We start from the raw sequence: 22,368 nt of genomic DNA, 5'->3' as shown, positions 1-22,368 counted from the left end.
AAAAAAAATGCAAAACTTCCCCTACTGGGCCCAGATCATCCCTTTTTGTTAAACTGATGAGTGAGGAATTAAGGGAAACAGGCAGAGGGAGACAGTTAACTCAGAATGAGGTAAAATGCCAACACATTCCAAATATTTAGACAATAGTGGTAGGAGCAGCATGGGGGACCTCGAGGCTAGATGCCCCTAAGATCCACTGGGCTGAGGAAGTTAAGGCCTCCCTGGGCATAGCACCTCCCTGAGACCTTGTTAGGACAGAGGCGGAAAGGGCCTTAACTGATTGAGGCTAGCAGGGAGAGCCAAGTCAGAGAATCTACAGAGGCTGACACTAGGAATGTTCCTTGACATCCTGAGACAGAATGACTCAGGAGATGAATGGAGGGCTGACACCTTCTACTTCATCCAACATCTGTGTTTTCAGTCTTTTTCTTCTTATCCTGCTGACTTTGGTCCTTGTTCTGGGACAGATGCGGAGAGGTGGAGGGAGGAGTGGAGATGGGGAGAAGCTGGGAGAAGGCAGGGTGGGGGTGGAGACAGAGAGAGAGGGAGGGAGAGGGAAGAAGAGGGAGGGAGGGAGAGGGGGAGAGAGAGAGAGAGAGAAAAAGGGAGAGGGAAGAGGAGGAGGCAGGGATGGAGAGAGGTGGGGGGGGGGGAGAAGGGTGGTGGGAGGAAGAAAGGAAGTAAGATAGGAGGAAGGACGGAAGGGAGGGGAGGAGGAGGAGAAGGAAGGGAGGGGAAGAGGGAGGCGGGGAGAGATGCTAAGTAAGGACAATTAAGCACTTCCAGTGCTGAGTGTACCACAGAGCCCGTTTACTATACCCACCTACCTTCTTGGACAGCTTGCGGGTATCTTCAACAAAGCGCTTTTCTCTGGGAGTAAAGGTCCTAATACTTGCTTTGACCTAGAAAGACATCATTGTTTAAAAGGGGGGAGGGGCAACATTTAAATGGACTTCATTCTTCTCTTTTTCTTGTTAATGACTGGGAAGAACTTGGAAACCAGTATCTTCTGACCCTAGGGCCAAGGGCCTTTGGCCAGGAGCAGAGCGATGGGGGGACACATGGAGGACACCCCTGAGCTTTGCGTGTGTTCCTGGGTATCTCATTTCACCAGCACACTTGGGTAGGTCAGTCTGGATCCAGGAGACCCCAAGAGTGTTGTATCCACTTTGCCAATCAATGGAGGTATTTTAAAGCACTGAGGAGGTTGAGTTCAGGAGGCTCTGGAACCAGTTTCTAAGAAATAAAACTTCCTTCCCATCAAGGTTTTGAACAATATTTTCACCAATAATACATTGTCTGTGAAAATCTGTTTCCTGCTTATAAAAACATCTTTCCACAGAGAATCTCATTTCCTCTCAATTCTATGGAAAAATAAGTAGATGAGTTATTTGAGACCCATTTTATGGGGAATAAACTGAGGCTCAGAGAGATTTAGTGGCTTGTCCCAATCACCGTACTGAGGAAAAGCTCAAAGAATAAAATTCAAGTCCCTCTCCACTCCATAGGATGGAGAACTGGAAAATGAAACAACTGACATATTTTCTTGGTTAAGCCTTCCCTAAAACTCAGGTTTTACCTGTGTGCATAGACTATATACAAGTGCTTGCTCGAAGAAAACAGGAAATGAAGGGCCATCGGTGGTACAAGATGCACAGAGGATTTCCTTGAAGGGAAAGCGAACTCAATGGGAAGAACGAGGGAAGTAACACCACCACCTCCAGACTGGAGACTAAAAACATAAAAATGTCCCTGCCATTGACTTTATGAATAATTTCTTAAATACACTAAACAAGAAGCAGGGTAGCATAGGAATCATCGCAGAATCAGAAAGATCTGGATCTGTATGCTGACTCATTCATTTATTAGTAAATCAGTTCTCTAACTCCATTTGCTCATCATAAAATGGCATTAATGATACCTATTTACCAGGTTTATTGTGAGGATTAAATGCAATAATGTCAGAGCCCGGCCCATTGTAGGTGGCCACTAAATGGCAGCCATTCTTATAATTACTGTAAAAGCTCCATTACCCTACATTCATTTATACCGCTGACTGGATTAACCTGCGCTCTCCTTTTCCTTTCTGGAACCTGCTGCTGATACTATGGCATATGCATGGTCACGGCTAAGTAGGCCATTCCTCTGCATGCTAAGGAATCTCTGCTCACAACAATCAAATCACATGCCTACCGAGCATCAACTGTTGCTAACTCCCAATCTTGTTTCTGATGGTTTTGTCCATTATTATAATTCCATATTTTAATCAAGTATCATACAAATCACTGAAATCCAAGCATGGACCAGAAGACTTGAAATTTGTGTTGCTCTAGAAAGCCTTGATAAAGGTCAGTCCCTAAAAAGATATTGAGGTAATGATTTTATGGAAAAAAAAACAGTCTGGAAAATTCTATCTTCAGATTGTTGTGTATCTTTAAAGTAGATCTCCACTTTAAAAAAAACCTGAGGGGCACCTGGGTGGCTCAGTCGGTTAAGCGGCTGCCTTCGGCTCAGGTCATGATCCCAGGGTCCTGGGATCGAGTCCCGCATCGGGCTCCCTGCTCTGCGGGGAGCCTGCTTCTCCCTCTCCCTCTGCCTGCTTCTCTGCCTACTTGTGTTCTCTCTCTATCTCTCTGTCAAATAAATAAATAAAATCTTTAAAAAAAAAAAATTTTTAAAAAAAACCTGAAACTAGGTATTATTATAGATGTTATGAGTATATTTATGCAAGGAATAGGTTATAAAACTAAACATAATAAATCCATGGTATAAAAAACAGATTTTATGCCCATAGCTAAAGATTGGCAAATGAGTATTTACATATTTTATATTAAACTGAAGGTTGAAGACAGGTTTTAAAAATTCCTCCTTTAACTGTAGCTTCCAGATGAGTAACTACTTCTCTTCATAGCGTTGGATAGCAGGACATCTATTGTAAGAACTAAATTACATGTCAGGGGCTTGAAAATACCTCTGTCTGACACCAACTGTGGACTTCGAGAAGATTATCGGAAATAAAGCAAACTAATTTCTCCTTTTATTTTTTTATTTTTATTTTTTTTTCCTTGACATTTAGATGCGCTGGAAATTAAACACCGTCATTTCTACTGGCTCAAGGGGATTAATACCAGTTGAAAACTGAATTGTCCCTCACAGATTTTATAGTTGAGGTTGAAAACCCTGTTCTCTCTCTCTAGCTGCAATATGTGTGAAACATTTTACAGGTATTTGAGATTTGAGTATTGCCAGGCTGGTCATCTTTTACTTTAGGTACAGAGAACCTGGGAGGTATGGCTGGCCCAGCTAGACTTACCGGATTATATATGAGATCCATCTCCAAGTAAATAGCTCCTTTAAAAGCTTGTTCTAAATCTTTATTCTTCAACACGTAGCAATTTGGTTGTCCATCTCGAATCTGTCATAAACAATAGATAAAATATCAACTTTCTAGAAGGTTTAAACTGAACTGGCAAAGTTGAGACCATACAATACACACACAGATAAAGCAGCTATTCAGCAAATATTAAACCCATCATATATCAACTTTAAATTCTAGAATACTGTTATAACTGATAAGAAGATAAAGTAACAACCAACAGGCTGAAACGGTTATTAATGGAAAATCAGTGGTACAAATTATTAGCAGGTCTACATGGGCTTTCCTTCAAAAATCGCAGAAGTTATACATTTTCATTTATTAAAAATGATAAATATTCTACAAAATTCCTGGCCAGTACTTCTCAAGACTGCCAAGGTCATGGGAAAAAGGAAAGACTCGGAAGCTGTCACAATTCAGAAGACAGAAGGAGATAAGATGATTAAATACGATGTGGTACCCTGGGCTGGATCCCAGAACAGAAAAAGGACATTAATGGAAAAACTGGTAATATCCAAATAAAGACCAAAGTTTAGTGAACAGTAATGCACAATGTCTGTTTTCTTTTTTTAGTTTTGTAAATGTACCATGGCAATGTGAAGAGTTAACATTAGGGGAAACAAGGTGAGGGGTATCTAGGAACTCTAGATTATCCTAGTAACTTTCCTATAAATCTAAAATTACCCCAAAATAAAGAGATCATTAAAATATTTTTTTTTAAGAAATGAATAAAGGAACTGATTTTACTAAGATAGTCAGTGTTTCACAGCCATGGAGCAATGCAAATTAAATCCATGAGCATAGCTGAAGCTGAGGTCAAAATCCAAAGATATTTACAATGCACAAAACGCTGAGAAGTTTTCAAAATAAGCAAGTTCCTCTGATGTCCTCTCTCAGCCAGTAGGTCACATCACTTCCACACCCTAATCTGCCAGTGGACCCCAACATGTAAGGCATCCCAGAAAAATAGCTCCTGTACCATTTTGGAAATGATGTGGGTCCCATCAAGGCCTTCTCTTTCCAGATTCGAGAGCAGCCATGCTTTTACGATTACAGTCTATGCCTTGATTAAACTTCTGGCTTATAAGAAGCATCACTGTTAACTCCCAAAGGACATCAGCAAAACTTGGAACTAACCAAAAGCTCCACTTGAGATTATAATGATCAAAGATTTGAAATAACGTAGGAAATTTGAGGGCATGAAATTTGAGCCATATTTTAACTGACTATTTCTGTCACTACAAGCATTCAGCACAAGTGTTCTTATAAACAGTGGTGGAAATGAGTTGCATCAGTCATGGGGGAAACAGAGCCATTCCACTTTACAAGGGAGAGGTCACCTTCCTTCCCAAAGTCACCCCACCTCTCAGATTGAATAGGTTTTAAACAGAAAGATGGTTTTCCTGGCCAGTGGCTAAGAGGAAGGGGGTGCCCCATAAAGACCTGGTTTCCTTCCTAAACGGTGTCCAAACAGGATTCTGAGCTTCCTCTTTTATCCACAGTCTCACTTAATAAATTGTGGGTGTTAAAGTTGAAAGAAATAAATACAAAAACAGCATGACAATTTGCCAACCTGACTTCAGTCGAACTTAGCTGTGCCTCAACCCACAGTCATTGTACTGTTATCTTAAAATTTCCATGATTTCTTAAGGGTTAGGAAAGGTCAACAGAAGAACATGAGGTATCAGTAGAAAAAAATATATTTTATAGTGATTTTTTATTTTTTTTTTTTAGTTTTTGATTTTTTGTAAATGATCTTTTCCTCTTTTTCAATGTCCTAGTATTGTGTCAGCAAAACACAGAATCCACCCAGGGACATTAAATCAGTTATTAAAGCTAGAGATATAGCATAGGCTATTCATGTTGGGTACTTTCATATAATATTTTCTTAAAACTTGTCAATTCCAAGTTTGCACATTTGTAAAAAGTTTGAAAAATTACAGGAAAAAAAAAGTCCCTTTGAACTTCCACAAATATCCCAATTCCTTCCCTGCATAGAAATTAGATAGGCATTTGGCATGTATTCTTCCTAAATCTGTATTGAGAATTTATATTCATCAATAAATCCTTGAAAAAGTCATTTAAATTTTTTGCCTGTGTGAAACTGTATTTTGCAACCTCACTTTGTATCTATCAATGTGATTTGATAATGTGTATGTAGTATACAGATCTGCTTTTCTTTAAACTGCTACAGAATATTCAGAATATGAACTTATCAATTTATTAATTCTTTTGATGAACATTTGGTTGATTCCAATTTCTCAGTCAGTCTGCTATAAGGAGTATCTTTTGGGAAAAGGGAAAAAGGAACGGAAAGAGGAAATATCCTACTTTGTATTGGGATACGTTTAAGTTAAGAGCAGGTCAATGTATTTCAGTATTTAGTATTATAATTAAACACCGAAATAATAATCAAAGGGACTATTTTTAAAAGATTTTCATTTTTCAGTCTTTATATAACTGAACTTCCAACACAAGAATACAGGATAAAAAGTTCTGTAACATCTCAACTTGCCAAACTGCCGTATGGCAGCATCTATATAACAGAAAAGAGAAGTTCACCATATTTTTCCTGTCAAGAGAATTATGTTTATCATTTATACCTAGAACACAGAAAATCGGGACGCCTGGGTGGCTCAGTCGGTTAAGCATCTGCCTTTCGCTCAGGTCATGGTCCCAGGGTCCTGGGATCGAGTCCCGCATCGGGCTCCTTGCTCAACAGGGAGCCTGCTTCTCCCTCTGCCTGCAGCTCCCCCTGCTTATGCTCTCTCTCTCTGTGACAAATAAATAAATAAAATCTTAAAAAAAAAAAGAACACAGAAAATCATCTCTGGCAGTTTATGATTATAAAACCTCTATTAAATAGTAGGGCAGCTAAAACACAGCCAAAAGAAAATTTAGAGCCAAGAATCTATATATACTTTCGTCTTTTAGGTATGAGATAGTCACTTAAATTAAGACCTAAGCTTAAGTTTTAGGTCTCTGTTGATCAAGGCAAAAAGGAATGATACAGTTTTCGATTTGTGACAAAAAGAGGTCTCTGAGTTCATTTGGAGTGTCTTCTTGAGTTGACATCTGGGATGATTTAGGTTCACTCCAAGATAAGGGTCACTGAATAAAATAATAGACAATGTCTTTAATCTGTTACGAGAAAATTTTTCAGATTGACTACCACACACATTTTTGCATGCTCGCCTATTCACAGGTGAGGAGCACAGATATTAGGCAATCATTTGGGGAAGGCACCTCTGCAGAACAGTAATAGAGATTTTATCTAATTAGAAATCTGACTTCAACAATCAGGGAAATGGGCATTTGCATGTCCCTTTCTTTTCATGAACAATATATCTATCAGAAAGCTTTTATCAAGCACATGCTAACAGTTAATTCCTGGTTAAATGAGCCATTGAATACAAAGGTACAGGAAGTCTGTTTCTGAGTAATGATTCAGGATTCTGGAGCCAGAGGACAAGTTACAGAGAAGACAGTCTGGTTTAGATTTTAATCTGACCTGAAATCATCTTTAAACTATTCAATTTTTTTTCCTACTTAAAAGAATTTTAAATCTTCTTAAATATGCTTTAGCACCGTAAATATGAGTAACTTTTAAAAAGTTGGGTGAATAAACTAATTTTTAGTCAAAAAGATACTACATTCATTTTTTAAAAGACGGGATTTTTTTAAATCAGTGTATAACAGAAGTTGGTTATGTGGAACAGGGAACAAAATCGTTTTCTCATCTCGAACTCTCTTTAAAGAATTATCATTATTATGCTTTGCTATAAATTTCCTTGATGTGACCAGTTACCAACTGATGCAATAGAAAAGTTAATCAGAATCAATATGCATGAACAAATCCATCAATTGGTTTAGGGAGGGATGATACATATTTAAGAGCAAAATCCAAACTGAAGAGTCCTGCTGATTCCCCCCAGCTTGACCCTCATGTGAAAAAGTAGAGAACATCTGGGTATAAAGCATGCTGCTCATCAGACACTTTTCTTTCCATGCAAAGGGGGAAATACTTTAATGTGACAACATCACAATACAACAGTTGGTCTCAGCTGATGCACAGACAAAATGACTCTCCAATAAAAATGAAGAGGACAGACATGAGGCTGGGTAAGAGGAAAATAAATACTCTTTACTTGGTACTGATTCACATTCATATCCCTACTTGGAAGCACGCCTGCTTCCAATGGCATGAATGGCAAACAGCATGGGAAATTACAATGCCCACAAGGTTATTATTTGCCCGGACACAAAGTCAACCACCAGCCAGTGGAGATGGTATTGAATTCATTACCCCATCCCCTCACCACTTATATCCCACCCCTCCTCTCTTCCAAGGCCATCCATCCCACCCAACACCCAGCTCTGAACCTTGGAAATGGCAGAAAACGTTGGTGTACCCAGCATTTATCAACTCCTCTCTCTAAAATATAAGCTATCTTCCAAAAGTAATATATATTAATTATAAGAATTGTGTAAAATTTATAAAAATGGTTTAAAAACACTTTTACAATATTATATTACTTTAAGCAAGTAAACACACATCTCTAGTTTTTAATGTACATTTATATTTCTTTATCTTGTGAAAATAGGATCATAGTGTATTGGATAAAATTTGGGACTTCAGAGACAGATGAACTGAGTTCAAATTCTGACTCTGCCTCAAATTGGCTGAATAAGTTTGGACAAGTTACAAAACTCCCTCTGCTTGTCAGTTTCCTAATCCATAAAATGTGAATAAAAAATTATATGTATCTCAGAGGTTGCTATGAAATAATCAGCAGAAAGCAGTAAAGAACAGTGACAAGTAGAAATTGCTTGATAAAAGATACTTCTTTTAGTCTTATATTAATTTACATACTTTTTAATCACTTGTCTTTTAGATTTAAAAAAAAAAAACATAAGAAACGCTCCCCAATGTAATAACAAATTCTTGTATCTAACTTGGAATAGTGCTTCACCTTATGAAGATTCTACAACTAACCAATCCTTCATTGTAGATCACTAAGGCTGTCTCCAATTTTTAACTGTAAACACTGTGATGATTTTATACATAGCTATCTTTGTGTGTCCATGATGCATGCCCAAAAATAAATTCCTAGAGGTAGAATGGTTGAGTCATAGGATATACCTATTCTTGTGGTTTTGGCCAAGTATTGCCAGTAAGCCCTCCTAAAATGCGACATTAATTTCTACTCCTAGCCTCAGTAAATAAGCCTATCCATTTCCTTGCAACTTTGCCAACTGCAGGCATTTTTATTTAATATACAGCAATTTCATAGGAAGAAAATGGCCTCAGGTTGTTTTAGTATGTGCTGCTTTTTTTTTTTTCCAACTAATGAGACTGAACATTGTCTTTCCTATGTTTATTAACAGTGGGCCATGGTAGGACTGGGAAGCCAGACTTAGATTCAATTCCCATTTCTGGCATTTAGCATCTGTGTGGCCACGAGTAATTACTATATCTCTCCCAGGCTCAGTTGCCTCTCTAAAACAGATACCTAGAATATAAATGCTCAGAGATACGTGTAGATTAAATTTTAATCCATTTTATTGAAGCACCTTCTACGAGGCTTGTACCAAGTCATGTTCCCTCCAACAGCACTGGAGAGAGTACTTCGTCATCACTGGTAATGAAAAATCTTTACCATATTTGTTAATCCAGTTGCTTACACTAATTTGATCATTTAAGTTACTACCACAAGGGTGATGAAGATGACAGATTACACTGTAAGTGGGTACTGTGTGCTACTGTACTCACTCATATTCCTCAAACCATAAATCCTCACCACAGCCTCCAAGGCAGACATTATCATTATCTTCATTTCATCAAGGAAGAAATGGAGACAGAGAGGTTAAGTAACTTGTCAAAAATCACACAGCCAATGAGGAGACAAGACTGGGGGCCAACCCAGGTGGTCTGACTCCATCCTCTGCACTTTTATGCGCCATGATCAGTATTGAATAAAGCACGAGCCACTCATATGCTTATTAGCTATTTAGATTTCCACCTGTTTGAATTAACTTTTCTGCTAGATTAACTTGTCTCCTCCTTACAGATTAAAAAACAAAAACCTTCTATGTTAGTGATATTATCCATTTGTTTCTATGTTGCAAGTAATTTTGACCTTGTGTTTTAATCTACAATGGCAAATTTTTGTTTTCACCATGTTGACATCTTCAGATTTTTTTTTTCCCTTTATCATTCCTGTTTTTCAGTAGTTTATATAGGACTTCCCCATCATTTTAACAGTTTTATTTAGGAAGTTTCTTCCAACTGTTTGACCTTTAATTCATGGCAAAATAGTTACTGTGTTCGATGCAACACACTGATGCATTTTTCCCTGATGAGTAAGCAACTGACTTTCTCAAAATCCCTTATACAGCGATCACTTCGTTTATCCTTTTCCATCATCTTTTTTTCATGTCTTTTCATACGGTTTTAGAACTTCCTCACATAGGTCTTAAGCATTATAGTTGTTTTTGTTTCTTGCTGTTAAACTCTTTGATGCTTTAAGTTTTTTAAATGTTTTCCTACTGGTAAGGGTAAGGCCACTGACTTTTTTTCCTAATTTTGATCTTGCTTAACACCTCACTGACCTTTTCTTATTTCAAGATGCTGAGTTTATTAATTTCCTTTATATTTATATATAGATGATAGCTGACATCAGATAGCTAATATTGTTTTCTTCAAATATAATTTCTTTTTTTTTTTTTTTTTTTTTTTAAGATTTTATTTATTTATTCATGAGAGACAGAGAGAGAGAGAGACAGAGGCAGAGTTTGGAGAAGCAGGCTCCCCGCGGAGCAGGGAGCCCGATGCGGAACTCGATCCCAAGACCCTGGGATCATGACCTGAGCCGAAGGCAGACGCCCAACCAACTGAGCCACCCAGGCGTCCCCAAATATAATTTCTTATGTTTTTACATTGGCCAGATTTGACATAAAAAGCTTTAACTTGAAAGCATAGAACCTCATTAAATTTGAAATTTCTCTAATCATTCAATAGTAAGTCTGATGTTTGTGATGCTTCTGATAGATCTCCTTCATCATGGTAAGGCAATACTCACCAATTACTAATTTATTAGACTATTTTTTTCATAATCAAGAACAGATGTTAAGTTTTATTAAATGCCCCTTTCACATCTGTTGAAATTGCCAAGTTTTTTTTCTCCCTTAATATATTAATAATATAAATTACACAATTCGGTTTCCTAATGTGCTTTCATGGTCTTCCATGAAAGGTAGATGATTTCCTTTTTTGTTAAATCTGTGTTTTTGATATCAGAATTCTTCTAGTCTCAGGGAATAAAGTCACAAATTTTCCATTTTCTCTTATGTCCTTAATCCATTTCAGTAATGTAAGAATTGCTTGGGCCCTTAAGGTTTTAAGAAACTTGCTCGTGGGGCGCCTGGGTGGCTCAGTCATTAAGCGTCTGCCTTCAGCTCAGGTCATGATCCCAGGATTCTGGGATCGAGCCCTGCATCGGGCTCCCTGCTCGGCGGGAAGCCTGCTTCTCCCTCTCCCACTCTCCCTGCTTGTGTTCCCTCTCTCGCTGTGTCTCTCTCTGTCAAATAAATAAAATCTTTTAAAAAAAAAAGAAACTTGCTCGTTAAACAATTTGAATCTGTTATTTTCTTATCTGGAGGAGAGGATGCAGGGAAAAAAGGGTGGAATTACTTGATGATTATTTTCTGACATTTCCATTATTATTTCACTAAAGAATGAATTCAGGGGGCACATGGGTGGCTCAGTCATTAAGTGTCTGCCTTCGGCTCAGGTCATGATCCCAGGGTCCTGGGATTGAGCCCCACGTCAGGCTCTCTGCTCAGCAGGAAGCCTGCGTCTCCCTCTCCCTCTGCCACTCCCCCTGCTTGTGTTCCCTCTCTGTCTCTGTCAAAAAATAAATAAAATCTTAAAAAAAAAAAATGAATGAATTCAGTACCTGATATTCATGTTTATCTAACTGTATTTTAAACATATTTTTCTTGCTATTTTTACACATTAATTTTTCCAAATGGGGAGCTGTATTATATTTATAGTAATCTGGGGAGATTTTATATCTCTGTAACACCCACATTCCCTCGAGGTATATCCCTATTCAAGTTTTCTTCCATACTCTTCAGTAAAATTTAGTTATGTTCTTCACAGTGATCCCCATATTTCTTATTTCCTTATTCTTAATAATATATGCTTTTCTTTTTTTCATCAGCCTTGTAACTGGCCTCTCCATTTCACTGGGCTTTAGAGAAACGGATACTTGGATTTATGAGATATTTTCTACATTTTTCTTCTTTTTATAATCTTCATAAATTCCTTTCTAACTTTCTTAATTCTACTTAATCTTTTGTTGTGATATTTAATTGATTTTCAACCTTTATTGTTTAATTATAAAAGCATTCAAAGTAAGGATTTCCTCTGAATAATACTTCTGGCCTTTATCCATAACTTGTATGTATAGTATTTCGCTGCTAATTTCTAAAAAGTCTGTAACTGTAGTTTTGGTATCTACATTAGTTACGTGGGACTTTTTTTTTTAACCAAGTGTTTTGATACTTGTTTCATTTTTGTTATTAATTTATATTTGCCCAACACTGTGATCACAATATAGTTTCTGCCTTTTTGGAATCTACTAAGGCATTTGTGAGCCCACAACATGATCAAAATTTAAGCACATTGCATGGGTATTTGAACAGAATATTTTATATATTTATGTGTGTGTACACACACTACATTAGATCAAACTTATTGTTTATTCTCTAAAATTTGACAGTCACTGCGTTAGTATGCCAAAACTTCATCTGAGAACTGCCGAAAAAGGAACTTTCCAGGGTATCATTTAGTAGCTGTGGGATGGTGTGCATGACCTGTAACTTTCAGCATCCACTTCATGGAACTTGGACTTTCAAGTAATTGGGCCTTTAAGAAACATCACTTTACAGCCTTGTTTTTTGTTTTCTGATATTTTTTAAGCTGCATAGAGAATATAATCATTTTGTGTTTCTAAGCTGGTGATTTTTTCTTGTATTTCCAAAAATTTTTAAAGATTTTATTTATTCGTCAGAGAGAGCACAAGCAGGGGGAGTGGCAGGCAGAGGGAGAAGCAGACTCCCAGCTGAGCAGGGTGCCCGATGCGGGACTCGATCTCAGGACCCTGGGATCATGACCTGAGCCGAAGGCAATTGCTTAACCAACTGAGCCACCCAGGAGTCCCTCTTGTATTTCAAATATTTTTAACATATATATATACTTCTATGAGAAACTATTCACATAACGATTCATGTCTGCTCTAAGTTTATTGGTAATGAAATCATTTTCGGACCCATGAAATAACCTCCTCTGCATGTTTCTGACTTACCACTTACTTACATTTAGGTGTAATACTTTTGCCCATCCATTTCTGTTTAAATTTGAGGGATCTCAAAGCAGCTAGATTTTACTCTTTTACTCAGTGTAAGAAGTTTTTCCATTTAATAGAAAAGTTTAACCCATTCAGCATTTACCATCATGTGCAGGATGCTCAGATTTATACTTGCTACCTTCTTGTGCCAAGATATCAGAGGAAACCCACGGGGCATTCCTTCTCCCTTAGCCTGTCCATCCTAACTGAATCCTATCCACGTTATATACTACATACGGTTCGTGATAATTCCAGCATGTTAAAGGCACCCTTTCCTAGTTTCCAGGGCCAATGGACAAATTTGCCTCATTTTATCTTTCGTTCTTTATTTCAAAGGACATTTTGGAGCAGAATTAGGCAGGAAGGAGAGTTGAATGTTTATGTTTTAGCCATTTTAAATTTTTTAGGTGGCTACACATCCATAAATATTAAAATAAAATATATTTATTTCAGTGGCCAAAATTTCAGCACGAACTTTAAGAAAAAATATGATTGTGTAAATGTGTCCATTACAATATACAAAACCTATCACAGGTGAAACAGGCAAATACTTAATTGGAAATGCAAATGAAGCCGTGTATGGACATTTATTTGGTACAAGCAATTATAGAAAATTTGTCCCATAAAACTAATTAAGTGAAGCTGTTCCTATGCACGTGGATTCACAGAGAATGCTAAGGGCTGTACAAAGACTGTGCTTCTGATCATGAATTCACCTGCATGTGTTGGCATGGCTTGCACAGAAGGTCTCAGACTTGGATCAAAAGGTAGGACCTCCTCAGATTACAGATGATTTTTTTCTTAGATATTAGGAAATAACGATAAATAGAGAGATGCTTTCCCTATTTTACAGAAAGCTGATTTTCAAAGTCTTCCTACGTGGGGCCATTCCATAATTTCTGAGATGATAAACACATGTCTGCATAAAAAGAAATGTCCTGGAAGAGAAGAACCCAGATTGATTTCCAGGACAAAATTAGACTCCTTAACTGAGAATAGTGTTTAAATAAATCTAATGGAATTGGATAACAATTCAGAGATAGTGTCTATGCTGGAAATATCTTAAAACTCTAAAATATGTTTACTGTCTTCCAATGCATACCTACTATATTATTGATTAGAAGATATTTGGAGTTATGTGAAAATGGGCAAATACTAGAAATCTTCAGATGATAATCCAGGCCAGCTGCAATTTTTCTATTGTTTTTAATCATGAGTAACAAGTTTTACATATCTATATGACCCTTTTTTTTTTTTTAAGATTTTATTTATTTATTTGAGAGAGAGAGCGAACACAAGCAGGTAGAGAGAGAGGGAGAAGCAGACTCCCCCCTGAGCAGGAAGCCTGATGTGGGACTCGATCCCAGGACCATGAGATCATGACCTGAGCTGAAACCAAGAGCCAGACACTTAACTGACTGAACACCCATGTGCCCCTCTATATAACCCTTTAAAAAGCAACTATTTTATTAAAAAACTTGAACAGAAATGAAATACATGGAAGGATGACCCAGTGGCCTGGATTCTTTCAATTCTGTATTATCTGAGCATATGTATATGCTTTGAACACTTCACTGCATTAACAGATATACTGATTTTAGAACATGGATTTTAAATAAGCCAATAGTCAGCCAGCACATTCACCCTGATTAAAAGATACAGTAAATTCAGAACAGGCTTTTTATTTAACAGGCTGAAATGCACTTAGCACATTATCATTTTGAGAGAGATTAAAAGTTGAAGTACATTCAATACTTTATACTTAGACATTTTGAAATGTAGTTTGCATTTTCTCTGAAAGTGTAAATCAAGTTTTAGTTTATGACTTGATTAAAGAAAATGTATTCTCACACAAAAAAAAAATATTCATACTCTTCTCCAAGAAATACAATTTTTGTTTTTAAATAGAAAAGAAGGCATTACTGAATACTATTTCATATACTATAAAGGTAACAGTGGAGCACTGACTATTCCATTTTTATAATTCTCTCTCATATTAAAAAAGCAGAGAAATAAAGACCTTCTCCTAAGAGGCACAAAATATAAAATATAAGGGTTCTCTCTTTGATGCTTATTTCTGGAGTTTCAACCAATCCCTCCAGGAAAAATCTCCCTTCCTCTCTAACTTGCTTCATACTGAAGCCAAAACTTTCTTCCTAATCAACTGCTCTGATATCTCCATCTCCAGGCTGAAAGCCTTCAGGTTCTCCCTGCTAACAGAATAAGCCCCAACCTCCCTCAACTCTTCTTGAGCGGCCCTCAGTCCTCCCTCTCCAGCCTCCCCGCTTGCCCTGAGCACCAGGCCCCTTAGGCCCCTTTGTTTCCAGGAGGTGGCCTTTCTCTTACCCCCGGCTTCTCCACTCCTGCTCTACCCTCTGCTTGGAATGGCCTTCTTTCTTTACCTCACCCACCAGTCATGATCAACACCAGGCTCCTTCTCGGCCAGCTCAAACTCCCCACTTCATAAACTCTTCCTAAAATTAAATCCATTCCTCCTGCTCTATGTTTTCTTGTTCCTTTTATTTAGCACTTAATATTTTAGATCTTGCATAAGCACAGAGAACAAACTGGTGATCTCCAGAGGGGAGGGGAATGGGGATGGGCAAAATGGATGAAGGGAGTGGGAGGTCACTGCTTCCGATTATAGAAGGAGTAAATCATGGGGATGAAAGGCACAGCATAAGGATTATAGTCAATGGTCTTGTAACAGTGTTGTCTGGTGACGGGTGGTAGACTTGTTGCGTCACTGTATTGTACACTCATGTGACATACAATGTCAACTATATTGCAATAGAGAAAAAAAAACATTTCAGGTCTTCTGTGTTCATTCCACAGGCATCACCCAAGAGATTCAAGTCTTCAACTCTTTGCCCTACCTGTCCACACTCTATTGCACTGAGACCAGTGGTAGCATGAAGCACATCTTGGTTCTTGCTTTCAGCCTCATATCTAGTGAACAGGGGCTCACCACGGCAGGGATAGCATCCTCTTAGGAGCCCAGGCTTGGGCATGAGACTGCCTATTTCAAATCCAGCCTCTACTACGTCCCAGCAGCAGGATCCTTGTGTACTTCAGTTTCCTCTTTTGTAAACAGCCATGATAATAAAGCAGCCCGAATTAGGTTTTTAGAGAATGAATGATTTCACACATGATACATGCACCGCACAGGGCTGGTTAGTTAAGCATGATGCAATAGATATTAAATAAAGAAAAAAATAGATCTAAATAAATGTGAAAACATACTCTCTAAATCACAAGTTAGAATTACTCAAAAATGGAATGATCAGTGAATTAACGAGCAACTGAAAATCTGCCTGTTATGGATACTGAGGGTTATGGCATTTTTTTCTATCATATTTATATCTGTACTTGAGGTAGAGAATGAATTTCTTTGGAGAGTGCGTGTAGCAGGTGGACCACTGAACATCAGGAAGGGCCAAAACAGATCCTCTGCAAGATCTGATCGCTTACCCAATGTGTCGGTCAAACAATCGGAAGTGAGTCTGAATTGAAACAGCCACATTGAAGAACAGCTGCTGTAACAGCTTCAGCTCAACATTCCGGGCCCCCTAAGCCCCTCATGAGAACGTGGCTCAGGCCACGCTGCCTTCACACTTTATGTGGTAGAGAACTGTCAGATCTGGGTTTATTTCTCTGTGTGCCACAGCCCTTTAATGTTAGAAACAGAGAATGTAAACGAAATCAAGAACTCCCTGCCTCGAAACTTCCCTGTGGCTTCCCATCGATGCTAAGAGTGAGCCAAAGTCCTTCAAACTTTCAGACCGTCAGAGTCTTACCCCTCTCCCATGGCACTCTGTCCCTGTGTCCTTTCTCATTCCGCATTTGTGATTCTCCCCCAGGCGACTCCACTCCATCCACACTGTCCACCCCAATATTTCTGGGACAGTCAGGGCACACTGCCTTAGAGCCTTGGAACTTGGAAGTTTACCTGCCTGGAAGAGTCTCCCCAGATATCCACAGGGTTTTCTTTCTCACCTCCTCAAGTTCTCATTCAAATGCCCCCTGAAGTGAGGTCCTACCTGGCCAGCCCATGGAGAAGTGCACCCCTTCCCCAGACATAATCTTGGAGCTTTGCTTTCTGTAGGGCACCTTTCACCATCTAACATGCTGCCTTGCTTTTTGTGGGTTTGTCTGTTCTGTATACTGACTCCTACAACAAAATATAAGTTCCAAGAGAGAAGATACCTTCACCGCAGTCATTGTTAGAGCATTACCACCTAAAACGACGAACAATGTCTGGCATAAACTGGATACTCTATAAATATTCTTCAAACAAATGAATGTATAGATCATGGGTGGCTTATCAGCAACTAGAATAAAGTTAAGGGGGTCAGGGGGCTCCTTGCATTTAAACGAAGTCTTTCATAGAATCATTCTACCTTGCATCTTGAAAGATATGGTTTGAAAACTGCATTAACTTAGGTCAGTGGTTCTCCACTGAGAGTGATTCTGCCCCTCCTCAGAACACTTGGCAAGGTCTGCAGACATCTTTGACTGTCACAACAGTGATGAGTGGATGGGTCCTCCTGACATCTAGTGGGTAGAAGTCAGAGATCTGCTAAACATCCTACAGTGCACGGGACAGCCCCCCACAACAAAGCATGAGATATTCAAGAATGTCAATCATGGTATGGTTGAGAAACCCAACACCTGATTTAGCCAGAGGTAATTACTTTTTTTTTTTTTTTTTAAGATTTTATTTATTTATTTGACAGAGAGAGACACAGCGAGAGAGGGGACACAGGCAGGGGGAGTGGGAAAGGGAGAAGCAGGCTTCCTGCCAAGCAGGGAGCCCGATGCGGGGCTCAATCCCAGGACCTGGGGATCATGACCTGAGCCGAAGGCAGACACTTAATGACTGAGCCACCCAGGCACCCCTAGCCAGAGGTAATTTCTTAGATCTAACTCAACAGCATGAAGATACTGTACATAATAAAGGAAGAAGGGAGGGAAGTAAGTGGGTCAATTTGTTGGTATTATAGAAAACCAATTACACAAAACTTTTATACGTAAAACAGAGGGAGGTTAAAAATGACTCCAAGGAGTGTTCACCCAGCAAGGAATAAAATATGTTACTACAGATTTATCTATCAAAACAAGAGGACAGGGCACCTGGGTGGCTCAGTTGGTTAAGCATCAGACTCGTGATTTTGGCTCAGGTCATAATCTCAGGGTCATCAGATCGATCACCACATCGGGCTCTGCACCCAGTGAGGAGTCTGCTGGAGATTCTCCTCTCCCTCCCCTCCCTCCCTCCCTCCTCTTCCTCTGCCCCCCCCCCACTCAGACACTCTCTCTCTCTCTTTTTCTCTCAAAAATAAATAAATAAATCTTAAAAACAATCAAAAGGAGAAATATCTCTGTCCTGCCCAAAAAATTTGAGGAAAAAAGGAAACTGAATTGTAAAGGAGGGTCTTTGCTTCTTGTCCCTTTAGACCTCTCTAAAATTGTATTCCATGCTCTTGTTACATGTATTAATTCAGGAGTAACTGGCAATGTTGTAACCAAAAAAAAAGGAGAAATATCCCAAATTGCCGTCTCCTCCCTGAGAGTCAGTGTGGTCTGCTGTTGACAGCTCTGAGTATTTGGCAGGAGCCAAATCAACAAGGGAACAGCTGCTCCACCCCTTCTCTTAGAGGAACAGTGGGGATAAGAGAACTTGGGGAGAAATTAACCAGGCGATCAAAACCCGTACAGATACTGAGAGATGCAGTGTTTCTCCCACTGTAAGCATCATGCGAGCTAGTCTAATCTCATGGTTACAGCACAGACCTCTCCTGCTACAAAAATGCACTAATAACTTTGGAGAAATAAGTCTTTGGGAAGAAGTAAATAAAGCCTTATTGACTGATAAGACCATGACATCTCTACAACGAAACATTAACTATTGAATGAAAAACTGAAATTCTCTCTTCTGGAAGAGTACATTTGGTACACACATTAATGTTCAATTAATAGGTGAATTCAGATCCCAGCTTCCCTCCTTTGCCCATGTAAAGGCATTATGTGGCGCTTTCTCCTCTGACTTCATAGGGTATTTTTTCATTCAGCTCTTAGCTTACCCTGGTATGTTATCTTTTAACTAGACTATTGAAATAGCACTCTTTTTCCAAGAGAAGCTCTCTGCTCTCTTCCACAAAGCAGTTTTTGAGACTGAAAGCAAACTCTATTATTATAAAGACAAATAGAACTTTTGAGAAAATGGTCTTCAGTAGAGCTAGGAACAACTTTGCAGTTACCAGCAATTAATCTTTAAAGAAGTGGGTAGTAAGGAGGTAATAAAGAAACACGTGTATGTTTTTCATTAACAAATGGAAATTCAGTCATAGATCTGTATTCCTTGAAACCAAACAGAAATTCCCATCTTAAGATGGAAAGATTGAGAATGAATTGAAAGACTAGTCAAAATGTCTTCGTTGGTCAAACCAATATTCAACTAAATAGTTGTTACTTTATATCTGAAACTACTGAAAATACTGGAAAAGGATAAGGAATAAAAGAGTTATTTCCTGCTATAGCTGGGCGGATCTTTTCCCCAGATTGACAAAGATAGAACAACTCTAGCCCACAGAAACTTGTCAACTGTAAAATTACTTATGAACTGGGTATTAACTACAGTAACTTACGGACAGCAAGGGAATGGCAACTTTTCCAAGAAAATCAGGAGGTTTATCTCCATCTTCATCAAACACTGTCACTTCCAAAACATCATGGATATCTTTAATAGGACTGAAACAAGAAATGTACCATGTATTATATACAAAAACACACAAGTGGAGTCTGTTCCATGCAGATCTGAAAACACAGTTTCACTAATTAAGCCTCTATGTCCTTAGAGTATAAAACTACCATTTAATTAAATTCCAAAAATTAAATCAAACTGAACTGTATTCCCAAACCTTCCATCATAGAAGAGTCAGACATCCATATGAAAAAAAAAAGTCAACTTTTTTACTATGACATTTTCCATGTATACATGCACTCAAGGGTAGGACTATTAAAGAAACAGGAGGATAAAGAAAAAGAGACAGAATGAGGAGGGTAAAAGGACAGCGATTTCAAATAGGCAATCAGATTTTCTTTACATTAAATTAACAAAGAAAAAAATAAATTAATGAAGAATTCCCTTTGAAAAAAAAAAAGGTGATCAAAATCACTATTTGCTGAGATCCACAGAAAGCTTCCTATTGTTGAAACACAAAATAATAAAAATCCCATGCATATTTAGAAACATTTTTTATGTTGACGAGAAACCAGACATTACCTATAATGAAAAATGGAGCCATGGTCATCAGCAATGTGTTGAGCAAACAAGAAACTTTTTCATATGGCAATTTGCAAATCTGCTTAGGCGAGTTAATACACTTCTCATAGATCCTGGGAACTTTCTTTCATCAGTATTTTAGTTTTCAGAGTATAGGTCTTTCACCTCTTTGGTTAAGTTTGTTCCTAAGTATTTTATTATCTTGGTATAATTATAAATGAGATTTATTATTTTTTTTCTTTCTGTTGCTTATTAGTGTATAGGAATGCAACAGATTTCTGTATACTGATTTTGTATCCCAGAACCTTAATGAATTCATTTATCAGTTCTATTACCTTTTTGGTGGAGTCTTTAGGGTTTTCTGTATTATGTCATCTGCAAATAGTGAAAGCTTTACTTCTTCCTTACTAATTTGGATGCCTTTTATTTCTTTTTCTTGTCTGATTGCTGTGGCTAGGACTTGCAGTTCTATGTTGAATAAAAGTTGTGAAAGTGGACATCTTTGTCTTGTTCCTGTCCTTGGGGGTAAAAGCTCTCATTTTTTCCCACTGAGTATGATGCTAGCTGTGAGTTTTTCATATAGGGCCTTAATTATGTTGAAGTATGTTCCCTCTATGAATGGATGTTGTATTTTGTCAAATATTTTTTCTGCATCTATTGAAATGATCATATGGGTTTTATCCTCTTATTGATGTGATGTATCACACTGATTGATTTGCAAATATTGAACATCCTTGCATCTTGGGAATAAACCCCACTTGACTGTGGTGCATGATTTTTTTAATGTATTGTTGGGTTTCATTCGCTAATATGTTGTTGAGGATTTCTGCATCTATGTTCACCAGAGATACTGGCTTACAGTTCTCTTTGTGGGGATTTGGTTTTGGTCTCAGGGTAATGCTGGCCTCATAGAATGAATTTGGGAGTTTTCCTTCCTCTTCTATTTTTTGGAAAAGTTTGAGAAGAATATGTATTAACTCTTCTTTAAGTGTTTGGTAGTGAAACCACATGGTATTGGACTTCTGTTTTTTGGGAGTTTTTTTATTACTAATTCAATTTTGATCCTTGGGAACTTTCTACCTGGGAATCACCAACTCCATTCAAAACGTATTCTTTCAGTTACAAACACAGCATTTCGTCAGTGTTGTGGGGGAAGTGAACCACCATTTGACCCAAATCAACAGGTGCCTCCCTTTGACGGCCAGGTACCTCAGAATCTAAAGCACACTAGGAAATACATCCAGACTCCTAAATGCCTGAGTTTGAAAGAGTGGACAGGGCATCTCTGTGCAGCAGGTCATTCAGACAAGCTGAAATACAAAGAGACTTTGGGACTCCTTGAGGAATCACAGATAATCTGTATTTTCCAAAAGCCTCTGGCATAAAACAAGCCTTTAGGCATTACAATAATTTGTAACATATAAACTTGAATTTAAGGCAGGTCTACATTTGTAATTTTCTTTAACCCAGGAATGAATTAGTCTGGATATATGAAAGCTTCCATCTACTCACAGATTAATTGAGTTACTGAAAGATCTACTTTACAAATGCCTCCTGTATCACTCCCTTGCAGTTCCAAATGGCCTCTTCTATTATTAACACTATACTCTATAAAATGAAAGCATAAAAGGTTTTCAGAAGGAAAAAAACAATAAAATTCATTCTTCGCACATAAAAATGGACAGAAAGTTCCACTCAAGAGCCCCAGCCTGCCCCAAACATATCAAGGATAATTGATCTCTAAGTTAAAACCCCTCCTTGATAATCTGGAGGCTAAAGCACTTACAATGTAAAAACTTTGTTCCACTCGGGGTTGAGGTTTTTGTAAATGGTGTGTGTCTGAAGTCGGTCATTGCCTAACTCCAACAAGCAAAAAGGATCACTCTTCCCTGGAAAGAGAACACAGGGCATTGGTCAAGGCAAAGGAATCTTCCAGGTCAGAGACAAATGAATCTCAAAAGTAACAGAGGCCAAATGAATAAAAGCCATGCACGCTTATACCAATAAAACTGTGCTTGCTGAAAAAGCAAATGTGAGCTTCTCCTTCTAACAAGGCTTGTGTGGGAATTCAGGAAACGGAGAGAACCTGTAAGTTCTGGAACTGTAGCATACTTCATGGATGGGGACAGAGACACAACCCAGATGCAGCCTTGACAGCCAGTGACCACACAGGTTACGTAGAAGCTGTTATCAGTCTCACATGTGAGGGAGTCCAGTTTTGTGTTTTGTTTTAATACAGAAGCTCCCCTCTGTTTCCTGCCTAAGTTCTCCTTGAGTCAATACAGGTAATTACT

At 38.3% G+C, this 22,368-nt stretch overlaps 1 protein-coding gene across 1 annotated transcript in view; it reads right to left on the bottom strand.

The window, feature by feature from the left end:
- Positions 1–22,368, bottom strand: part of MCTP2 (multiple C2 and transmembrane domain containing 2) — a 193,227-nt gene that overhangs the window by 81,549 nt on the left and 89,310 nt on the right. Inside the window, exons 12-15 of the mRNA XM_032391275.1 lie at positions 21,861–21,963; positions 19,437–19,539; positions 3,314–3,415; positions 828–902 (exon numbers count right to left, since the gene is read on the bottom strand). Of these exons, the coding sequence (XP_032247166.1) occupies positions 828–902; positions 3,314–3,415; positions 19,437–19,539; positions 21,861–21,963 (383 nt within the window). The remainder of the gene's footprint in view (positions 1–827; positions 903–3,313; positions 3,416–19,436; positions 19,540–21,860; positions 21,964–22,368) is intronic.

This window comes from Phoca vitulina, unplaced genomic scaffold (assembly GCF_004348235.1).
Source record: "Phoca vitulina isolate PV1807 unplaced genomic scaffold, GSC_HSeal_1.0 scaffold61, whole genome shotgun sequence".
NCBI classification, from domain to species: domain Eukaryota; kingdom Metazoa; phylum Chordata; class Mammalia; order Carnivora; family Phocidae; genus Phoca; species Phoca vitulina.
Note: the sequence above shows the minus strand (reverse complement) of the source record. Positions and strands in the feature narration are given on the sequence as shown.